The 22,173-nt window shown below is 40.9% G+C and overlaps 1 protein-coding gene across 1 annotated transcript in view; it reads left to right on the forward strand.

Annotated features, from left to right (window-relative positions):
• LAMA2 (laminin subunit alpha 2) overlaps window positions 1-22,173 on the forward strand; it is a 559,328-nt gene that overhangs the window by 202,932 nt on the left and 334,223 nt on the right. The window contains exons 11-13 of the mRNA XM_006029173.3: window positions 9,311-9,471; window positions 12,849-12,989; window positions 15,181-15,354. Coding sequence (XP_006029235.2) covers window positions 9,311-9,471; window positions 12,849-12,989; window positions 15,181-15,354 — 476 coding nt within the window. The remainder of the gene's footprint in view (window positions 1-9,310; window positions 9,472-12,848; window positions 12,990-15,180; window positions 15,355-22,173) is intronic.

The raw sequence follows: 22,173 nt of genomic DNA on the forward strand, positions 1-22,173 counted from the left end.
TTCCCCCCTCTCTTTGTCTCTGTTGATAACACTATTCCCCCAGTCACTCTGGCCCATAGCCTAGGTTTCATCTTTGATTCAATGCCTAACCCCGTTCTTCCAGCTCAGGTCCAAGTCTTGATTCTCCTTCCTCTCTCAAATATTCCAAAATCCCAACACCCGCTCCTCGCCCCCGCCCCACCTTTCATGCCATTAAAGCTGTTATCTAGGCCTTCATCAGATCTTAGCTGGCTCCTCCTTCTGATCTTCCAAAAGCCTTGCTCCTTCCCTTGCTTATATTCAGACTACTATTACTCTGGTCATCCCCCTGCACGGACCGGGACCTTGTAGTGGTAGAAAGGCTTATGCATCCCAATGATTCTCAGAGCTATGTTGCCTGGAGTCTCACACTCCTGGCAAGGATACCCATGGCAAATAGGCCTGAGGGGAGGGTCTAGACAAACCATGGTCCAAACCCAAGTCCTCAAGAGCCAATGAGGCAGAAGATGATGTCTCCATGGCTGTAATGACAGAAGAAGGCTGCAGCCAGATAGAGATCTCCTCTAATCTATGCTCACCATTGCCACTGGTCCCAGATCTCCACCCTATCAAGGTTGTGTCGTTGCTAGCTCCATGCACCAGCTTCCTGATGTTAAATAAGGTCGTGTGCGGGCTTCTACCATAGAAAACAACATGCTCTCCTGTACCAACCTCCAAAAGCCCTGCAGTGATGGACCAGTGGTGAAAGAGACGGTACTAGTGAACACAGCAGACTCCAGCCATGAATCTATACATAAGGCAGCAGTGGCCTGATGGTAGTTTTGCACCTGGGTTGAGACATGGGTGTAATTCAGCAGCTGTTATTGTAACTGAAAAGTCCTGTTCAGGATCTCTTCTGCTCACTCTCCATAGGGAATGGACTAGAAAAAGTGCCCTAACCCTAGGCTGTCTTATCTGCTTTTGGCTGGATAACTACATCCAGCAGGATAACTCTCTCTGTGATTGAAAACATCCTAAGACGACAATGATTTTCACAACATGGAACAATCACACCTTGGTGCATAACCAAGGCAACAAATGACCAGAAAGAAAAACATCCATCACCTCCAGGGAACTAGTGACATACATCATTGACATTGCAGCTCTGAGTAAGACAAGATGACAGGATGAGGGTCAGCTGACAGAAGAGGGTAGAGCTACATCTTCTGGAAGGGGAAACTGGCTCAGGACAGATGTGCTAACTGCATCAGCTTCACCATCAAGGATAAGCTCATTAGTCACCTTATTCCACCCTCTTTGGGTATTAACAAACATCTTATGACCCTATGTCTTCAGCTCGGCAACAACCACTATGTCACTGTCATCAGTGTATATGCCGCAACATTCAATGCTGACTGCGATGTCAAAAACAATTCTACTCCAACCCTGGCCATATGCTGACTAACACTCGCAAGGAGACAAGATTATTGCTCTCAGATGAACTACACCCAAGAATGCTTAAAAGAACTGGCTGACATCATCATGTCACCTATGACAAAACTATCTGAAGACTCGTGGCGCTCATTAGAGGTCCCAAAAGACTGGGAGAGGGCCAATGTGGTGCCTATCTTCAAGAAAGGGAGAAAGGAGGACCCAGGGAATTATACGTCAATCAGTTTGACCTCAATACCCAGCAAAATCCTGGAAAAAATATCAAAGATTCTATTATTGATAGGCTAACAGAAGGCAGTATTTTCAAGGATAGTCAACATGGTTTCATTGCAGGCAGGTCATGCCTAACCTACCTCATTTCCTTCTACAATTGGGTAACTCACCACCTAGATAGGGGAAATGAGGTTGATGTCACATAATTGGACTTCAAAAGGGTCTTTGACCTAGTCTCCCGTGATGTTCTCATGGTAAAATTTGGAAAATGCAGCCTCAACTAGTTTATGGTCTGGTGGCTAGGTAACTGGCTTGAGATATGTCTATTAATACTCTCTGGGTCCTAACTGAGTCAACATGTTGGAAGGTGACTCGTGGCATCCCTCAGGGTTCAATACTTGGACCAGTGCTTTTCAACCTGTTCATCAATGATTTGGATTTGGGTATTAAAAGCTAACTGGCTAAGTTCACAGACAACACCAAATTATGGGGGAGTGTGGTCATGCTTGAGGACAGGCTGGCAATACAGGCTGACCTGAACAGGCTTGTGAGGGGGGCAGATCTTAACCTGATGACATTTAACATGGAGAAATGTAAAGTGCTCCATCTAGGGTGAAATAATTCGCAACACACTTATAGGCTCAGCAATGCTACACTTTCCAGCACCACAACTGAAAGAGACCTGGATGTTGTGATAGACCACAGAATGAACATGAGCCACAAATGCGATTCTTTAGCTGGCAGAGCATATCAAACACTGGCATGCATCTACTGATGCATCTTGAGGAAGACTAAGAATGCCATCTTCCCACTCTGCTCGGCTTTGGTGAAACCACAGCTGGAGTAGTGCATCCAGTTCTGGGTGCCACACTTCAGGAAGGATGTAAAGAAGCTTGAGAGAGTCCAAAGTTGGGCTGGGCCATGTGCATAATTAGAGGTCTTGAGAGCAGGTCATATGAGGAGAGGCTTGGGACTGTTCAGCCTGGAGAAGAGAAGACTCAGAGGGGACTTGGTGTCAGCCAATAAGTATATTAAGGGAGTACATCAGGGCCTGGGGGAGCATCTGTTCACCAAGGCACCCCAGGGGATGACAAGAAACCATGGGCACAAACTAATTGAAGATCATTTCAGATTGGACATAAGGAAAAACTTTTTTACAAGTCGAGTGCTGAGGGTCTGGAACAGATTCCCCCTAGAAGTGGTACAGTCACCTACCCTGGCAATCTTCAGAAAGTGTCTTGGCACCCACTTTGCTGGGGTCATCTGGCCCCAGCAGTCTTTCTTTCCCAAGAGCAGGGGTACTGGATCTGATGACCTTGTAAGGTTCCTTCCAGCCCCTAACTTCTATGAATCATTCTCCTCAGTGACATCAACGCCAAAGTCAGACAGACCCAAGCCAATTCCTGCAGCATCCTTCTTCTGAGCCAATGCATAGAGCATTGTCTTGTCATCCCGAACGCCATCTTTAGACAGTAACAAATACAAGACCACCTGGAGACATCCTTACTCTAAGCATTGCCATCTCCTCTATTATGTTGTTATTAGAGCCTATGATCAAATGTGTGTCCATATTACATGAGCCTTGTGAATATGCTGCTGGACAGATCACCATCTCATCAGATTCATTATGAACATTCAGCTTGCTCCAAATCACCAAAAACAGCTAAAAGCAATGCAAAGTAAGTTTTCCTTACTATTAAGACCCCTTCTTATCCATACTCAATACCAAATCTCTTCAAGACCCCAAATCAGTAAGAATCTCCAACAGTGTCTTCATGAAAAGCTCTCTTCCCTGTCCACAACACTGAGGAATTCTGGAAGGGGTTTAAAACCACCATCCATATGTCCTGTGCTGAATTCATTATCTATACCACCCATAAACACCAAAACTAGTTCAGTGAGAGAGATGTTGAGATCTAAGTCCTCCCCGACCAGAAGAAGAGGATTCATTCTACTTGGTAAGATGACATCATCTCAGCAGGAGACCATATCAGCTCATCAAAGCTGAAGCTCAAAGGAGTATCCAAGAAATCAAAAATCAATGGCAACAAGATAAAGCCAAGGAAATTGAGCTCTGTGCTGACAAACATGATGTATAGCTTCTTCTAGGCAACAAAAGCCATCTACAGCCCTACTTTCCATGATCCTACTTTCCTGCAATCTCAGAATGGCTTGATGCTCCTCAAAGACAAAAAAAATATCCCAGCTAAATGGAAAGAACACTTTGAGTGCCTGTGAGTTGACTGTGCCAGATACCACCATTGAGGCCATCCCTTAAGACCCTGAAAAGGAATCGTAGTCTAGAAGTCTGGCATGCCTTCAAGTAAACCAACAATAAGGCTACTGAACCAGATGGTATACCAACTGAAATCTACAAGGATAGCAGTGACAAACTGGTACTGAGACTCTACGAATGCCAACTTTGGGGGCCTGAAAATGCCAACATCATGACTGTCTTCAAGAAAAGAGATAAATCTCTGTGTGGGGAACTATCAAGATATCACCCTCCTTTCCTTTCCTCCTCTCCCGCATCATCCTGAACCATCTTCTATCTCTTCCTGAAGAAGGCCTGCCAGAATTTTATTGTGGTTTCAGACCGTCCTGCAGGGCAATTAACATGATCTTTGTTGCCTGCCAGGCCCAAGAAAAGTCATGGGAACAATATCAGGACCTGTATATGGTTCTCATTGACCTTATTCCACGAGGCTTCATGATAGAATCAAAAGCCTTAGTAAAGTACTGGCCAGATTTGGATACCCTGAAAAGTATATCAAGATCCTGAGACTTCTCCATGACCAGATGATTGACCATTATATGTAGCAGATCAGAGACAGATCCATTTGCCATCTGAACTGTAGTCAAGCAAAGATGCATTATTGCCTCAACTCTGTTCTCCATTTTTCTGAGTCATCTTGGTGCTCATTAAGGACCATCTTCCTTCTGGAGTTGATATTGAATACCAAATAAATGGAGGGCTTATCAGTCTGGTTTGTTTTTGTTCAAAGATTGAAGTGTTCAAAACAACCATCCTTGACCTTCAACATGCTGCTGACTGTGCCATCCTTGCACACACTGGGCATGTTTACATATTCATTATTGTGCCATAATTATGGTGCATTAAGCTCAGTACCTGTAATAACAGGTACTAATTTAATGTGCTGTAATAAGCACTACTGCTCATTAACGCAGATGAATGCTTTTGGTGTGATGCTTAATACTCATTGGACTAATCTACTGCACCTTAGCAGTGTTTTTGTCAGCCATGCTAATGTGCAGTAGAATTAGTCCAATGGGCATTAAATGTCTCATGTAGAGACTACTCGTGTAGATGCATCCACTGAGGAAAACCTCCAGACCACATCTTTTCAGAGAAGCCTAGTGAACTGTGGGCCTATTTCTAGCATCAAACTCAATTGATTTATCAGTCTACATTGAGCATGAATGTGAACCCCAATTTACCCCTTCCCAAATTACCATCAGGAAAATACCCTGGAGGTAGACAAGCACTTCCTGTACCTCAGTAGTCTCCTTTGGGAAACTGCTTTGGTGTGCCTTTATCATGATCTCCAAAAAGACACCAAGATCCAGGTCTACAATGTAGCCATCATCCCCATTTTCTACCTTTTGCTTTGTCTTTGTAGCATGTGGCATGGTTGAACCCTTCTTGTATTTGCAGCCTCTGGATGTGGTAATTAGGTAAACAGCAGTGATGATAATTCCAGGAAAATAAATCTCTCTGGATGTGAAATGTGGGTGACCTACTGTTGTCCATCACAAGACCCTGGAAAGGTATCACAAACAATGCCTTAAGAAAATCCTCTACATCAAATGGGAATGTTTACCACGCAAACACCAGCATCCTTGCTGAAGCTAAAATTGCCAGCATGGAGCTGGTGATTCTCAAGTTCCAACTTCACTGAACCAGACATTGTGTGTAGATACCTGACTCTCAACTCCCAAAACAAGCACTCTACTCCCAGTTTAGTAATGGCTTGAGACCTTATCATGGCTAGATAAAATGCTAAAAGTACACATGGAAAGCATACCTCAAAAAAACAAGTGCTACCATCAAGAGTTGGGAGGAGCTGGCTGCCAACTGACCCCAATGGTGCTGCAACCTCGACCAAGTGGCAGCCCAATTTGAGTTAAAGTGTCTTGACCTGGAAGCAGAGAAGAGAGAGCAGAGGAAGGAAAAGGAGAAGAATCTTAACTTGCAGTCTGTTCTCCCCTGAAGAAAGGCCTGCAACTTCTGCAGATGGATCTGTGGCTCAAGGATTGAACTATTAATTCATCTCAAGAACCATCAGTGACCTGTGGTAAAGATAAACCTCAAATCAAGGGTTTGCTGATGACTACAGCCATCTTCCTGTCCTCTCTATGATAATCTTAGGGATAAAGTGAGTCTTTATGCTATGTCTCCCTTCCCTACCACATAAAATAAAGGCTCCTTTTCCTTACTGTTAAGACCCCTTCTTCTTACCCATACTTGCATCTTGTTATGTTGCCTTTACCCTCTCTATTCTGATAGTGGTGCCACACTCCATTGCCCATTTCTCCATGTGTCCAACAAATACTTCCTGCATTTAGTCTAGGGGTGCTCAACCTTGGCCTGAGCCAAATCCAGCCCCAGCACTATCATCCAATCCATGGCAATCCCCATGGGCTGTGTCATGTTGGGTGGGTGCACAGAGCATGGCCATGAGTGCACAGGGTGCACCCAACACTGCAGGTTCTGACCCAACACATGAGGCCCTGGAGCCCTATCCCAGTGTGTGGGGACAGATAGAAGGGGGATGGGGCCCTGGTCCCTGATCCTGGCCCCCAGGAGTGACATGGGGACTGACTGGACTGGCCCCATGCTATTCATCTGGCCCATGGGTACAAAAGGTTGAACATCACTGCTTTAGTCTATACCATCTTTCACATATGAAATGCCATTCCTGGTGTAGTTCATGCCTTAGATCTAAAACGGTCTATAAAGCTACTGTTTTGTACACTCCTTGAAAACCCCTCTTCAAGACCTTCTTCTATCAGAACTACAGGAAATGGACATTTGATAGTAGCTGACTGGTATGGGAATTATTTTGATTTGCTTATACCTAACTTTAATTAGCAAATTCAAAACCATCTAGTTTTACAGACGTATGCTATGCAACACCATTTCCTATTGAAGTATCCTTATCCTTGCTTCCCTGATTCTTCCATTTATTTGTTGCTTTTAAATTAGGTTGTCCTTTGCAGGACAATACATTCTACCTTTTACTTTGTCTTTGTAGCTTGTGGCATGGTTGAACCCTTCTTGTGTCTGCAGCCTCTGGATGTGGTAATTAAGTAAATAGCAGTGATGATAATTCCAGGAAAATAAATCTTCTTTTTCAATGGAAAAATGTTTGTGGGTAGGAGGCAGTGGAGAGTAGGGATCGACCAGGCATGTGGGTATGTTTGGCAGTTTAAGAATATCTGTAAAGTAGATAAGAATCTTTCCCCGTTATTTCTGTCTTGAAAAATGTGTTCACTAGCCCCTTGAAACCTTTAGTACCAAAGCAAAATTTGTGCCTACCTAATTTTAAACGAAGTAGAAAAAATTCTGTGCATTTAGTCTAATAATTAACTATTTTAACAGAATCTACATTTCAGTAAAGACCAAAGAGTCTCATCCTAGAAAGCAACTGGGGGGAAGAGAGAAGGGACAATCTATTTGAATATTTGTAAACTAGAATAAGTCTGTTTCTGCTTTGAAGAGAAGCCTGAGAAACATGATCATTGCCAAAGGAATTTCTCTATATACTTGCAAATCAGAATGAAAACACATTAGGTACATTAAAATGCATTCAAAAGGAGCTGGCTGGTTATTTAAGGAAAAAAAAATTGTTCAGTTGGTGTAAAATGGAAATCTTTTGAAGCAGGTGGCAAACCAGACAATAAAGAGGATTATAATCCTTAAATGTAAATGGAAAGAAGAAAAAGATGATGATGACGATGATGATTGGGTGTATAGAGCAGCAATGAGTGATTCTGACTGAGGTGGTCAGACTCTCTGTGTGTGCTCAGATTGAGGATCATTGGATGAGTAGCAATTAAAACCTGACTATGGACTGGGACATGAATACTTTGTATGTGGATAAAATTAACAGTTGGCTTTTGCTACAAAATGAGATTATAGGAAATTGCATTCCGAGTTGTAATGAGGATTGGATTGATAAGAATAGAGAATTATAATTCCAAACAAACCAGAATTCACATTCCTCACATTACTGTGAGGGAAAACAAGCAACATTCTGTTATTTTTATATTTGTATATAATTCCAATTAAAAAAACAAATACCTTATATTGCAATAACAATAATTTGTCAATTTTTTTGGTAATTCACTGAAGGGTAGGTGATTAATGCTTATCATGCTTACATACATTATATGTCCTTTATGTTTGAATCAAAAACACTTTATAAAACTAGTGTGTGTGTGTGTGTGTGTGTGTGTGTGTGTGTGTGTCTTTTATTTATTTAAAAAGATTCTGGCTCTGATCCTTACCTGTGTCTAATATAAATAAATAAATATATATACACACTAGACGCAGGCAAGGATCAGAGTCAGAATCTTTTTTTCAAACTGCTCTGACTACAAAATTTAGCATAGACAAAAGGGTATACTTTGGGTAATCTTAAGGTACTTAACAGTTAAGTGACTGTCTATGATCACACAAGTAAGTAACAGCAATGACACGGGGTGTACCTACGCATGTAATCAGTGTACATGAATAAACTCCAGAGCTTATTGCTCCAGAGTTTTTTTGCTCTTGGGTGCATGGTTTGAATGTGTGCCCAGGAGCAAATAATTCTAGAGCAATTAGCTCTGGCATTTATTCATGTGCAGCATGTGGAGCCCTGTTGGAACAGCATTGGCTAGTAGGGGGTCTGAGGAGCTCAGTCTGCCAGCCCTGGGCTATACTGACCAGGTTCAGTTTTCCTGTGGAGAGGTTGGCTGGGGCACGAGAGTGCTTCAGTGTGGGGCTAGCCAGCAGGCAGCCCTGGAACTGAACCTGACTTGTGCCCCAGTCAGCATCTGCACATGTGCTGCTGCACACAAAAAAACTTTGAAGCAGGGTAGTACTTGTATTACAAGTACTAGCAGTACTGCCCTGCCCCAGAGTTTATTAGTTTCTTATGCCCTAATATGCATGTGTAGATGAGATGTGTACTGCAGAGTTAATTAGTCTGCTCTGCAGTACACGTCTCATGTAGATGCGCCCGCATAAGACTAGCAGATCACTGCACTAAAAATTAGATGAGTTTTCCTTCAGTTGGAACACTACTTAAATGTAGTCAGTCTAGCTTGGGGTGCCAGAAGTAATCTTCTCATAATTTGCTTTGTTAACATCCTATTTTTATAAAAAACTAAGTATCAATTATAGTTAAATAATAAGGCTTGCTAAGGCCCTGTGTGTTAAATGCAGCCTCAGTGCTGCTACATTTACACCTACTTACTTGTGGAAAAGTTCTACTGATTTCAGCAGTGTTGCTTTGAAGTAAAGATGGGAATGAGGGAGGCAAATGCTGGTCCCCCAGTTTTGCAGGCACTTTTCTAGAGCAAGGCCTTTCTACACATTTGTCCTTGGTGACTGCAACTCAAATAATAACTAATATATGAAAATAATACCAAATAAGTTAACTTTGTGTTTTTCTTGTAGCCTTGCTTCCAGGATTCTGCCACTGCAAGCCTGGCCATTCAGGCAAGAGCTGCAATCAATGTGACTTGGGTTTCAAGGGGTATCCTAACTGCACACCCTGCAGCTGCTCTGTGAAAGGCAGCTTAAATGAAGATCCTTGTGTAGGCCTCTGCATCTGCAAGGTATGAATGTCAAACTCTTCAGCTGTGGGGGATCTGCATTTCTATTATAAAGTTAAAGCCTATTGTCCTGTATCACTGTTACAATGTTGTTCCGCTGTTGTAACTGTTTGTGGTGATAGCTTTGTGGCTCTTCCTAGGATAAATTCATGCCTTGTCTGGGTCTGATTATGAAATTTCAGTTTTGATTGGGTGCAGGGGTGTCATGGCACCAAGGCACTATAATCAAAATAAGTATTTCAGAGTCAGCTGTCATTCACACAAGGCTTATAGAAACCTGCAAAAGACAAGTTACTTAAGAAATATTCAGAAACCTGTGAATCATTTATTTCAGACACCCACCCTCCTCTGCCCAAGAACTGTACATTAAAAAGCACTTGAAGTGCACTGTACACTCTAAAAATATTTTCTAATATGTCTCCAAAAGAGCAAACGCTGAACTGTTAATACAGTAAAACAAAAAAAGTATTTAAAATCTCCTGTATTATGCATTGTTATGGAGAGTGTATGGTTACTCTACTGCTGAGATTGGACAAAAGATAGTCTCTTTCATTTTGGATACTTCATTTGAAAATCTCTAAGGTATTTCTGTCAAAAGCTGTTAAAATATAACTCTGGAAACTTTGTTCTAGGCTGAATTTCTTAATTCCTGCAGAGAAATGAGGAATGGTTTTCTTTTTGTGTGTACACTTTCAGAAAGCCATCTATTAATATAGATTTTAAAGTCAGGCGGTATTGTAAAACAAAATGAACCTATTTTTTTTTACTCTTTAAAAAAAACATATACCAGTGATATGCATGAAGATCCTGCACTTACCTAGGAATTACTTTTCAGCATTTTGTTTGTGAGAGTTTCAGTCCCATGTTTAACAAAGGAAACTGACCCAAGTACCAGTGCAAAAATATTTCTATTAAGTTCTTACAAGCAGAAGGGTACAAAAAGTTTTACTCCATCTCATATTGCATATACTCATGCACCAGTGTGACAGTTGAATAGCACTGAAATCTTCTTGGAGTATTAACCTTATCTCCACTTGGCATATATATAACACTCAACTGCTCTCTGTCAGAAATAAAATCTCTTCCTATCTCTTCAGGCTCTCATGTCCAGGGGATCAGAATTCAAGACAGAGACATGGGGCATATTTCATTATGTTCTGACTTAAAAACAAGCTTGGATGAAGATAACCTTAACACATCTATGCCATCCACAACTGAATGCTATTAATACTAATTATTTGTATTACCAAAATGCCAAAGTCGTAGCCCATTGTGGCAGGAACTGTACAAATATTGAACAAAAAAGACTGTCTTGAATCCAGAGAATTTACAATCTATGTAAATGTCTTCCCTCCATTTTCAAATGCTCAGGTGACAAAGCTTTGCAGATGGTTGAGACATGTCTGATGTTAAACCAGAAGCTATAAATTCCTCCCCTCTGGTAAACTTCAAATAAAAATCAATATGCCTTATGGAAAGTGGCATGAAAAAATAATCATATTGGGTATATTGCACAGGAAAAATAAAGTGGTGAAAAAAACCCAGACCTATCTTTGGATAAAGGTGATGATAATAGAGTCTTTGACAGGCTTTGGAAAGAAGATATCTTTTTTCTCTTTCATATATAGCAATTAAAAGTGTTCTTTCTGAAACTTTGTGATGGAAGTTTTCTTGCTTGGTAGACTTAATGCAAGTAAAGGTACAAGGAATGAAAAATAAAGAGGAAACAAAAGTGGGCTTTAGATGGTCAACTCTATCATATGAGGACCAGTGAACAAAAATAAAACTGGCAAAGGGATGTAAATAAGGATTTTATCACTAATCATTGTGAATATTCTTGAAGGAAAGTGGTCAAAGTCCATCCTTTAAGTAACTTAAAATTGGATTGAATGTTTGATTTAAAAATATATTATGTTAGAAACAATCATATATTGGCAGAAGGATGGGTTAGATCACCTTTTCCTCCTTTAAATGTTATGATTCTATTAATTAGTTTACTGCCAACTGATAAGAACGATGTAGATTACTCACTAAGAACACAATTGTAATTGCAGAGTACAGCTGTGTTCTGCTTTGTTACTGGCATTTTCATTTTAACAAATACATTTGTTTCATTGCCCTCACATTTATTTTTTCCTCCTACCCTATCCACACCAGTGACCTCAGCAAGAAAGTTGTATCAGATTAACTGAGCTGTTAGGGCCAGGCTTTCAAAATGGTTTCTAAAATTATGATCACAAAAACCTGGGCACATAAAAGCCACTTTCAGAGGCAGAGTTTAAAAAGGTGACCCTTAAAATACAGAGCTATCTTAAAATAATTTACAGAGCAAAAATCTTGAAAGTTGCTAGGAACTCTTGAATGTATAGGATTGATATTCCTAATTGCAAGTACAGTTATATCAAAGAAGTTTGGATGCAGGCTTACCACACTTAATGATAACATTTTATTTAGTGTATGTACTTGAATGCAAGATGAGGTCCCCCTCCCTCTGCTTTTTTAACAAGTAAAAAGGCAGGGTGAGAGGGTGGTGGGCAGCTTGTGCGAGGTCGGAGTCAGAGTCAACTTGGGGTCAAGGTCAAAGCCGCAACTGCTGCCCACCCACCCCACCACCTCTGCTCCCTGCCATCTTTCCACTCCCCAAATGCCTCTGCTTTGCCACCTCTCCCTGATGCTTACTCTCAGCTCTGGCAGGACTCTGTCCCTGCTCCAAGCCATGGAGCATGTGATTGCTCCTGTCCCAGAGAGGCATGGCAGTGGGGGCTGAGTTGTGGCAGAGGCTGTGAGGTGGGGACAGGCAGCAGGAGTGGGGACAGGTGGGGTGGCAGGCACTGGAGGAAGGGACATATGTCAGGGAGTGCAGGCATGGGGGGAATCAAGTGGCAGGGGAACAGGTGCTAGGAAAGATGCTAGTGTGTGCAGGCAAGGGGGGCAGGTAGCAGGGGGGAAAGTGATGGTGGAGACAGGTGGCAGGATGTGGCAAGGAGTAGAGGTCAGGCCACTTGACTGCCCTATCATCTGTCTTTCCACTGCCTTCTCAACTGACTGCCCCCCTGCCATGGCTTTCCCCATTGCAGTCAAGGTGGGGAGGGTGGTGTGCAAATATAAGATAATTCCAATATTTGTATTCTTCCAATAATTGTATTCTTTACATGGGGGGAAAAAAACCCACAAGTGTGTTAATGGAAAAGGTACCAAGACTAATGGCTTAATTCTATACCAAGGAGGCCCCATTCATTTTTACTTGGTCTCACAGACTTTATGGAGAAGTTAGCTCTAACACTGACAAATGAAAAGAATATTCTCACAGATACCTTGCTTTTCCATTGCATTATCAAAATAAGAGATAGCAGAAATAATATTCTAACATGCATTTCCAGGAACACGTTGAAGGAGAAAACTGTGACCGTTGCAAATCGGGTTTCTTCAACCTGCAGCAAAATAATCCCAGAGGCTGTGAGGAGTGTTTCTGTTCAGGGAAAATGAATACCTGTGTAGACTCTCACTGGATCTACAGCACTGTAAGCAAATATTTGTAAATATTTGGTATGAATGTGACATTATGTTTCTGCAGTCATTTAAAGTGCAAGTTGTACAAAATACAAATTATGTTCAGACCAGCCTGGACATTACTTATCATGTAGCTCTCAACACTTATCCAAAGGTAAGTGTCACATATAAGAGCTTTTCTTGTTTATGTTTGGAGAAGCTTCTGAAATAAACACAGATATATCAGTCAGGGTTGAAGCTCTATATATGAACAGTCTTGGCATATTCAGGTAATCAGTACGGAAAATGTGGAGAATTCTAATATGATCCTTTTCTTTTTTATTCTCCTCTAGGTTTGTAATAAACATCCATTAGTCTAAATATACTTAGGTTAATTCAAAATTTACACACATGAAGACACGATTTATATAAATAGGATCTTTTATAGAGGCATACAAAGCACTTCTTATACCTTTGAAATTCTTCGGTACAACACCTGTATTGCAAAAGGGAGCTAAAAGGCAGTAAAATTTCTAGCATTTCTACTTGCAAAAGCTCACCATAGAAAACAACTCTTAATACTGCCTTTACCTTTCAGCTCATTCTCAAAGCCTGGGGACTAATTCCTGTATAAAGGGACTGTAATATACAGCCATGTCTACAGATCCAGCTTGGGAAAACAAGTTTCAGGTTAAATAGCTACTTGTTTTGGCTGCATTGAAGATGGGAACACTGAGAGTAAAATGGGATGCCTGGTGTGCTCATTTACATGTTAGCATCCAGAAATCTTTTGCACCTCACAGATGAGCCATTTTATAGTCCTGCTGGTATCCAGGCCCTGGAACCCAACTTGAACATATTTACATGTGCTCTTCTCTAGTGGTTAGTTTCCTGTTACAGGATTGCAGAAGTTTAGCTTCTGGGGAGCTCCTGCCCATGTTTTAGGTTATGCCGTTCTTTTCTTCTCTCTACCTGGTCCAGGGAAGTGATATAAGGCTTAAGGCACAGGGCTTCGTAACAATAACCCAGATGATCTATGAATGGACAATATGGCTAGGTACAGACAGTCAAAGACCTCAGAGACTGAATCGATTCAGTCTTTGCAGGTTAATCTCTGAAGCACAGATTAAATTGAAACAGAAGTGAGCAGACATTTGTCTTTGATACAGGAAATGCAGCCACATGCCTGCAGTGGCAGGGGTGGTTGAGCTCTCTGGCTATGTGTTTACTTCCTCTTCCTGCTGCCTCCAAGGTCTCTGGGATTTGCAGTCCAGAATTACAGCAGCAGGACTCTGCATGGGCTTCTCATCATTTCCTTTTCCTGCTTCCAGGTGCCTCTGGGATTCTTAGTCCACAGTTGTAGCCAGCAGTAAGTGTGAGAGGGGGAAGGGGTGTTCAACCCCTGCATCCCAAGCTGGGCTTGACCTCCACCCTCTTGTCAGCTAGCCCTCACTGCTCCAGCTACGGAGCAGAGGGGTGGGGCAAACCCTGCTCTCTGGAGCAGACACCAGAGCCCAGCCCAGGACTGGAAAGCATTCTGGGATGCTGGGGGACTCTGATTTAACTTTTATCAGGAAGGGGTCTGGGAAAGAAGTTTCATAAACCAGTTTGACTCAAATCAGTTAAGTGATACTACATTCAACCAGATGCATCTGAAACCAGTGTCAGCCATTTTGAAACTAGTGTATGTGCACTGAATGTCTGTTCTGTTACAGGTTAAACCAATTTCTGATCACTGAAACCGGTTTATGTGTAACTTCTGTCCCTAGCCTATCTGTTCAAGTTGGTTGAACTCTGGCTTCAGTCTTCTGTTTCTTTTGGGGCCTGATATCACTTACGGAATATTTGTGATGTGTGGTGATAGCAGTAATGACCCTTGTTCAAATATTTTGAGTCAGAATATCCTCCCTTTTTTTGTTGGGAAGGAAGCAACTAGAAACATGTATTTATCTGTGGTAACCACTGTCATACAGATTACTTATGGCACCCTTTTCTGCTAAGCCTAGCACATCTCAAAGATGCATATGTCCCAGAGCCTGTTATACATAATAATAAACTCATTTGCTTATTGATATGATTGCATTACTTAAGATCCTTCACTAATATCACTCAAGATCTTAAACCTAATTATACTGCAAAAAAAGCTGGAAGAAAGAGAGGTTGGTGAGTTCTGGCTGATATTAGTACTCTAGTTCTAATGGGTATTTTATTGTGTCGTTATAGGTAAAGGACATGAGTGGCTGGCATCTGACTGACTTGTCTGGTCTTATTAAAGTTACACCTCAGCAGGACAGCTTTGATGGACCTCAGCAGCTTAGCATTGGTAATGTGGCTGCCAGAAAAGTACTGCCACTGATTTATTACTGGAGTGCACCCAGTCCTTATTTGGGTAACAAAGTAAGTGCAGATGGTCCTTGCCTGTACGTTAATTTGATGTATTGCTGTTGGGAAAGATTTAAGTAATTTTTTTTCTCCCATTTGAGGGAAGATTAAGTTGGATAGATATTTGGCCAGCAAAACTGCATGCTGAAAAGAACTAAATTAGGCATGCAGATTATCAGTGTGAGGCACCAGGCAAATCAGAATAAACTAAGTGCATCAATTCTGAGATTGACTGGGGTTTCTGCTGTCAAGTGTTAGAGAAGCTCAGATAATTTGCAGTGTTATTTCTTGAATAAATTGGCTGGCATATGAATATACGTTTCAGGTTGTCCTCTTCTTTTCCCACCTCTTCCACAGATTTGAAAGACTGTTCTTTATCTTACTTTTCACGGATGCGAATTGTGTATCAGATGTTGTGGGGGTGTGTTGCAAAACTTTAATGCTTGGCAAGAAACTTGTATGCAGGGAGCTGTGCCCTGGAACTCAGACAATGCTGTACTCAGCATTGTGTCGTTTGGAGTGCACATCTTTATTCCAGGCTGCACGTGTTCAGGTTTACATATATGTGAATGTATATGCATGAGCTCTAAAGCTTACCGTCAGATATTACTTTATAAAATCTTTGAAGCGCTCTCTGCCTGATTTAGTTGCTAGCCTGTCAGGTGTGCAAGCCTTAGACTTTCTATTATTATATTTAATATGCTCTTGAAAAATGCTAATGTTCTGCCAGCCTATGGTATTGAAGGCTGAGTTGTGCCCTGAACTTGTGGAATGCTTAGCAGCTGAGTATGGTGAAGTGTATTTGAAAGTCTTATACTTGTGGTTTTGGGCACTTTTTCTATTATAGTCCCTTCAGGCTTATCTGCTTATTTTTTCCTCTTGGCTAGAAATCAACATGACAGAAGGTAAGTGAGCATGTGAAGATTACATAGCATCATTTCCAAAGAATTTGGGCATCCTGTTCATGGCTACAGATTCTTAAAAATAGCCAAACCCATTCAATCAGGACAAAGGAAGGCATTTTATTTTTTTAATTAGCTCAATGCATAGTAAACTTCTCCTGTATTCTAACCACCACACTGCCCAGTAGAATTTCCTTCTATTTCTATTCAGGGAATAAAACAAAAGTAAGTATGTGTGCAAATTATTTGAACACGGAAGACTTTTTTTCAATGTAATTTGGAGGTCCTTTGTGGTTTACTGTCAGACATCTCTGTATGAATGAAACAATTTGCCTTAATAACTGAACCATATAAATTTTTGATACTACAATAATACTGAAAGCACTCACAAATTACCACAGTACATCTTACCTGTCATGTTACATCATGTAAATTATAGCCATGATGACATGCTTAGCTTGGATGATTTATGCTATGGAAAAGGAATTTTGTAGGTTCTTATTTGTAAACTCAATAAAATATTTCTCTAAATAGCTAAAACTGGATTAAACCAGCGTCCTTTGACTATGATTGCTAGGTTTGTTTCAAAAATATTAATTGCTGTCTTAGGGTACGGATGCTTTGTTAGAATTTGTAGTTTAAAAGGATGAAGAGCAAGATTTAATAATTTTTTAGGCAGTCTAAATTTACTGTGATCCACAGTTTTAGGTTCACTGTCATATCAGTCCCTTTTCTTTTTCTGGTTCATTAAAATGCTTGTTTTAAAACCAAGTTTGAGCAAGAAGTGCTAACAGCCACCCATGGGCGGATCCAGAGATTTGAAAAGGGGAGTATAGGACATGTCACCAGTGCTACAGGAGACAGGTTACAGGTCCCCCTCCCCATACCCTCTTCAGATATGCCAGAGCAGCAGCTGCTGAAGACTTTTTGGAGTCCCCAAAGCGGGTGAGACTTCCCCTCCCCCCCCCCACTGTAGTGCAGGCACCTCCCCTCCCATTGCGTTGCCTCTGGGTTACCTCTGCTTGCATCAAAGGGGGACCTGCCATCTGATCTGTCTCACAGTCCCAAGCTGACCTGGTGGTGGTGGTGTCTCAGAGCTACTCCAGTTGGGGGCTTCTGTAAGTGATAGAATTTGGTGGCAGCTTGGCCAGGGACAATGGCACAGGGGACACTGGATTCCCCAGCCAGTGCCTGCTTGAGGAACACAGGGGACACTTGGGGGTGGGCAGGGAGCGGGGGTGCCTGGAGGCCTGCTGCTGCTGTTTCCAAATGACCCAAGCATGGAGGAAGCCCTGGGACCATTCCTCCCTGCAGCTGGGGGCTCCAGGGCCATGAGGGGAACATGGTGCGGGGCAAGGAAGCAGAGACTTGAACTTGCCACTGCTACTAACTGAGTACCCCTGTGGAAGAGGGTGTGTGACTATGCCACTGCCCCCACCTGGATCTACCCTTGTAACAGTCTCTCCTATATTTTAATACCTCAGTTTTCAGATGTGGCCAAATACCTGTTTTTTGTATTAGGTTGATATTGTGTGCTTAAGTCTTAATGATGCTGATTGTGGTATCTGCTTGTTCTACACCCACATCCAAATGCTTGTTTCTAATGAGGAAAGTACTGTATAATAAGAGACTTTTGAATTTGTGACACTGAGCTTTGCTTCAAGAATGAATGACCGTTCCTGGTTTCTCTAAAATGGCTGGGTTGTGAAGTAAGTAACAAGTTAAGTTGTTTAGTGCTTTGTTTTTCTTTCTTTATGCCAATGTGAGACAAGAAGGCAGGAAAATGAAATTAACATCCATCTCCTTTTCTTTTTCTTTTTGCTTTTCTAAATAAGCGATTATGCCACTAATAATATGTCAGATTTGGTGAATTTTGAAGCAACTCATTTTTATAAACCAGTGAATTATTTTGTTAGTAATAAAGGTTAAAGTAGCTGCCTCTGAGATTTTAGTAGGTTTCATATGATGGCCACATTTGCTATGGAGTATTCTTAGTTTACTCTGGTGAAATTATGGAGCAGACAAACACACACAGCATTTTTCTTTCACAAAGTTACCTCTGAGGAAGTCCAACGTAAGTGTATTTTGGAGAAGTTACTCTGTGTATGTGAGGAGCCTGATACCACTGCCATTTTCATGTTGGAGTAGGCATATCCTCAGTACAAACTGGGTCCCCTGGTAACTTGTGGCAAGGCCCTGTATAGAAGCATCTTCTTTCAGTGGCCAGGTTGGGAGAATTGGTTGTGTATCTGCTGCTAGCTACAGAGTACATTTACTGCTGAGGAAAATTCAGCTCGCATTGTTCTGGAGTAAACATGTCATATGTCAACAACCCCATTAGCTACCAATTTATTTTTTGGACTGAGACATTTGTAAATATTTGAATGTCTGCCTATTGAAGAAAATAGTTTAGTGCTTTTCAACTTAGTTATATATGTCACATTTTAAGTCCTCATTTGCTAAAACTGCCTTTCTAGCAACTTCTTCCATAGGGAATTTATTTTTTGACTAAATTTAAAATAAAAGGAAATATGTTAAATGAATGTTAAAACAACCTGCTGTCAATTTGTCATAAAGCTTCAATGCCAAATATTGGAGTTGAGCCTAAAAAGTGTAAGTATTGTCCTTGACTGCAGGCCTTTCTAATGCCTTGTATATCAAGTATGCAGCCTTAATTTGGTGGTGTTCCTGCTTGTCAGTTTAATCTTTTAAGTCAAATTTAAAGTACTTGCCCATAAATGATTCCTGTGAAACAGTTTAACTCTCTCACAGCAATAGGATATATCAATGCCATTCCAATCCTGTTTGTATAGGAATAAATTGTGGAACCTTTGCTCATGTTGAGCAATGGCTTGCACCAGATGCAACCTCACTTAAATCAAAGGGGCTAATTGTGGAGTAAAGTTGATACAAACTGGTTCTTCATGAAGTCAGAGATTATTGTGAATAATATCAAAGGTTTTATTAGCCTATGACAAAATTATATTTGGGATATGATATCTTCATTAGAACTCTGGTTCTTCAGAATGGCCATTGATTTATTTTTTGATAGTCAAAAGGAATTACTCTGCTTTTGTGTATTCTGATTACAGTTCCAATAGTAGAAACTAAGACACCATATGACAGATTTAAATAGGGTCTTTTATTGTTTATACCAGAGAAACATTTTTAACATAAGGGGATAGTTATTGTTTGACTTAATATCTTCATGCTACATATGATATTTGCCCTTTTTATTTCTGATTTGTCTTCACTGAATGAAGCAAACCCTCTAACCTATTTGCTGCATACAAATGTCAACATTTCTTTGCCTCCAGAATATGAATAAGCTATGTTTTGACCCCTTTAGGTCAAAACATATATTCTTTCAAGTAGTAAAGATTTTCTGTAGCTTCCTGCACTGTAAAATGTACTTTATCATGCACAGGTAAAGGTGGGGGTTTATGTTTGTATGAGTGAGCTACTTGCTTTATGAAATTTTACCTATTGAAATTGACTGGCACACCATGTATGATCAAAAATTGAATGGTAACATAATCATGGGTTAGGACTTTGTGTTCTTAAGTTTATTTCCTGTCATTTGTTTTCATTTTTACTGCTATTCTAGTGCAAGAGGCGGAATAATGCAAAACAAATTACAGACTACAACTTGCACACCCGCAAAAGACCAAAAAGAAAAAAAGAAGCATCAGGCAGCGTAAATAATACAATAATCAACTGCAAAAGAAATGCTAAAATCAATTGTTCTGAATTATTAATTCCTTTAGACCCTCCTAGCTCCATCTGGTATTCCTACAGTTTAACATCAGACAGAAAAGGTTGAAGACCCTTTCTAGATCATGAAACATGATAGCTGCAGTTTGATACTGAAATATGAAAACCTTTTGACTTGTTTTTACTGCACACCTAAAAAGGGAGATCAATCTCCATTTAACATCTTCAAGGGTACACCTTAATGAGATGAGAGACAGTCTTGTTGGAAGCTAATTTTTTATAACTGTTATTTTTGAGAGCTGCTGGTACTTTGTGAGAGAGTCTTAAGTATTAACAAGTGACACTGACCACCCTACTCTGTATTGTAATAGACTGAGCAAAGTTTGCTGAATGAGAAACCAGTCTAATTGTCCTAAGATAGATATATATATATACAACAAAATTTTAGGTTTGTTTGCTTATTTTGGATTGGTCAAGACTGTTAGATTACATGTAAACTCTGAAATCAGAGAGGATATATAATTTAATGGGGGCGTGTCTACATGAGACACTTTATTGCACTACTGCACATTAGACAAATCTAATATGTAGTAAAGCGTCACCATCTTCATGTGTGTGGGATTTACTGCATAGTCAATTAAGCTAATGCACAGCTAGTACCAGGTAATAAAAGTCCTAGATTAATGGTGTATTAATTACTGCACAGTAATGCACATGTAGACTCTGACAGGGAGCAATTTGCTTCCAGGCAGCAGGGTCCTGCTGCTGCCTGGATAAGCCCCAATGCAGAGGGGAGCTATGCTGGCTGCAGGGGTAACTGTCTCCCCACCACGTGGAGATCAGGACCCATCCTGATCCCCATGTGGATGGAAGAGCTGTTCTGGCAGCCGAGACTGCTGCTTCCCAGCCATGTAAAGATTGGGTCCCAGCCTGATTCCATGTGGCTGGTAGAGTTGTCCTTGCTCAGGGGGAGGCTGCTTACTAGCCACATGGGGATTGGGACCAACCCCAGTGCCCCCTACCAGCCCTGGGGCTGGCACCCAAAGGAAACTGGCTGCTGCAGGGGTGCAAAGCAGGGCAGGAGCAGGCCTGCACTGGACTATTCCTGTCAGATGCAGTTTGCTTACAAGGGGGACGCATATGTATACATGTGTGCCAGAGCACATTAATGAGCCTGATTTTTCTATGAAGAAATTTCAGGCACATTAATTACACATGTAGATGCACCTTGGGTGTCCAGCACAGTGGGATTATCAAACAGTTGCTCTTAAAATGGGTAATATTATTTGTTTTAAATTTAATTTAAAACTGTATGTGCTAAATTTAAAATTATTCAGACTTCTTTAAGAACTAAATTATTATAATTCTTAAACATTGAATAGCCCTGTCCATGGTAGCTTAGTAGACTGAATTAGCATAAACGTCATGCAGTTGTTCTCATAATAGTATAACAGAGCTGTAGCTGTGTTGGCACAGGGAATATGTGAGAAGCAGGATTTGTTTGGTAATATATAAATAGCTGGTCCAATAAAAGGTATTACCAAACAAATCCTGCTTCTTGAGTAGTTCTCATAGTAAGATTAATGACACTGTAGCATACAGTAATGCTGTGTGTTTTATAGACAGTACAAATAAAATTAAACAGACCATTCCTATAGCCTGAAGAGTGGAATGGCCAAGTACTATCTGCCACTGTCAATAATTCCAGGTTAATATCTTGAGGAGCATCAACCAATCCTTTAATTCACAGGGCCAACTGGGTTTTCTTAGATAGGAGCAGATTTCATTGCCTTGAGAACAAAATGCACAACTCCATCCACTCCATATTTCAAGACACCTGCGTGTGGGGAGGCAGAAAACAGAAATGTAAATTATAGAAGGTTCCTGCAAGGCAAATAACTGTGAAGGGTATAAAAGCAGAAAAAACAAGAGGTTGATCTTAATTTTTGTTTGAAATGGGATGTTTTCATTTCCTGGCTTCCTATCCTAGCTTCATGGGGAAGCTTTTATTTTATGTAGCATATTGCTTGCTAATTGCAAACCGTGCTTTGAAACACCATTTGGCTTGTCCTCCTGGTGTCAGTACAGAACATCCAAGTTGATACAGAAGTCCTTATTGGTCTACTGAACTCTAGTTGTGGAAAAAGACTGGATGAAAAGGCTAATGCTTGGGGAAAACAAACATTTTACAGGAGGTAGCGCTGACTGCTATTTTGTA

This window comes from Alligator sinensis, unplaced genomic scaffold (assembly GCF_000455745.1).
Source record: "Alligator sinensis unplaced genomic scaffold, ASM45574v1 scaffold889_1, whole genome shotgun sequence".
Classification (NCBI taxonomy): domain Eukaryota; kingdom Metazoa; phylum Chordata; order Crocodylia; family Alligatoridae; genus Alligator; species Alligator sinensis.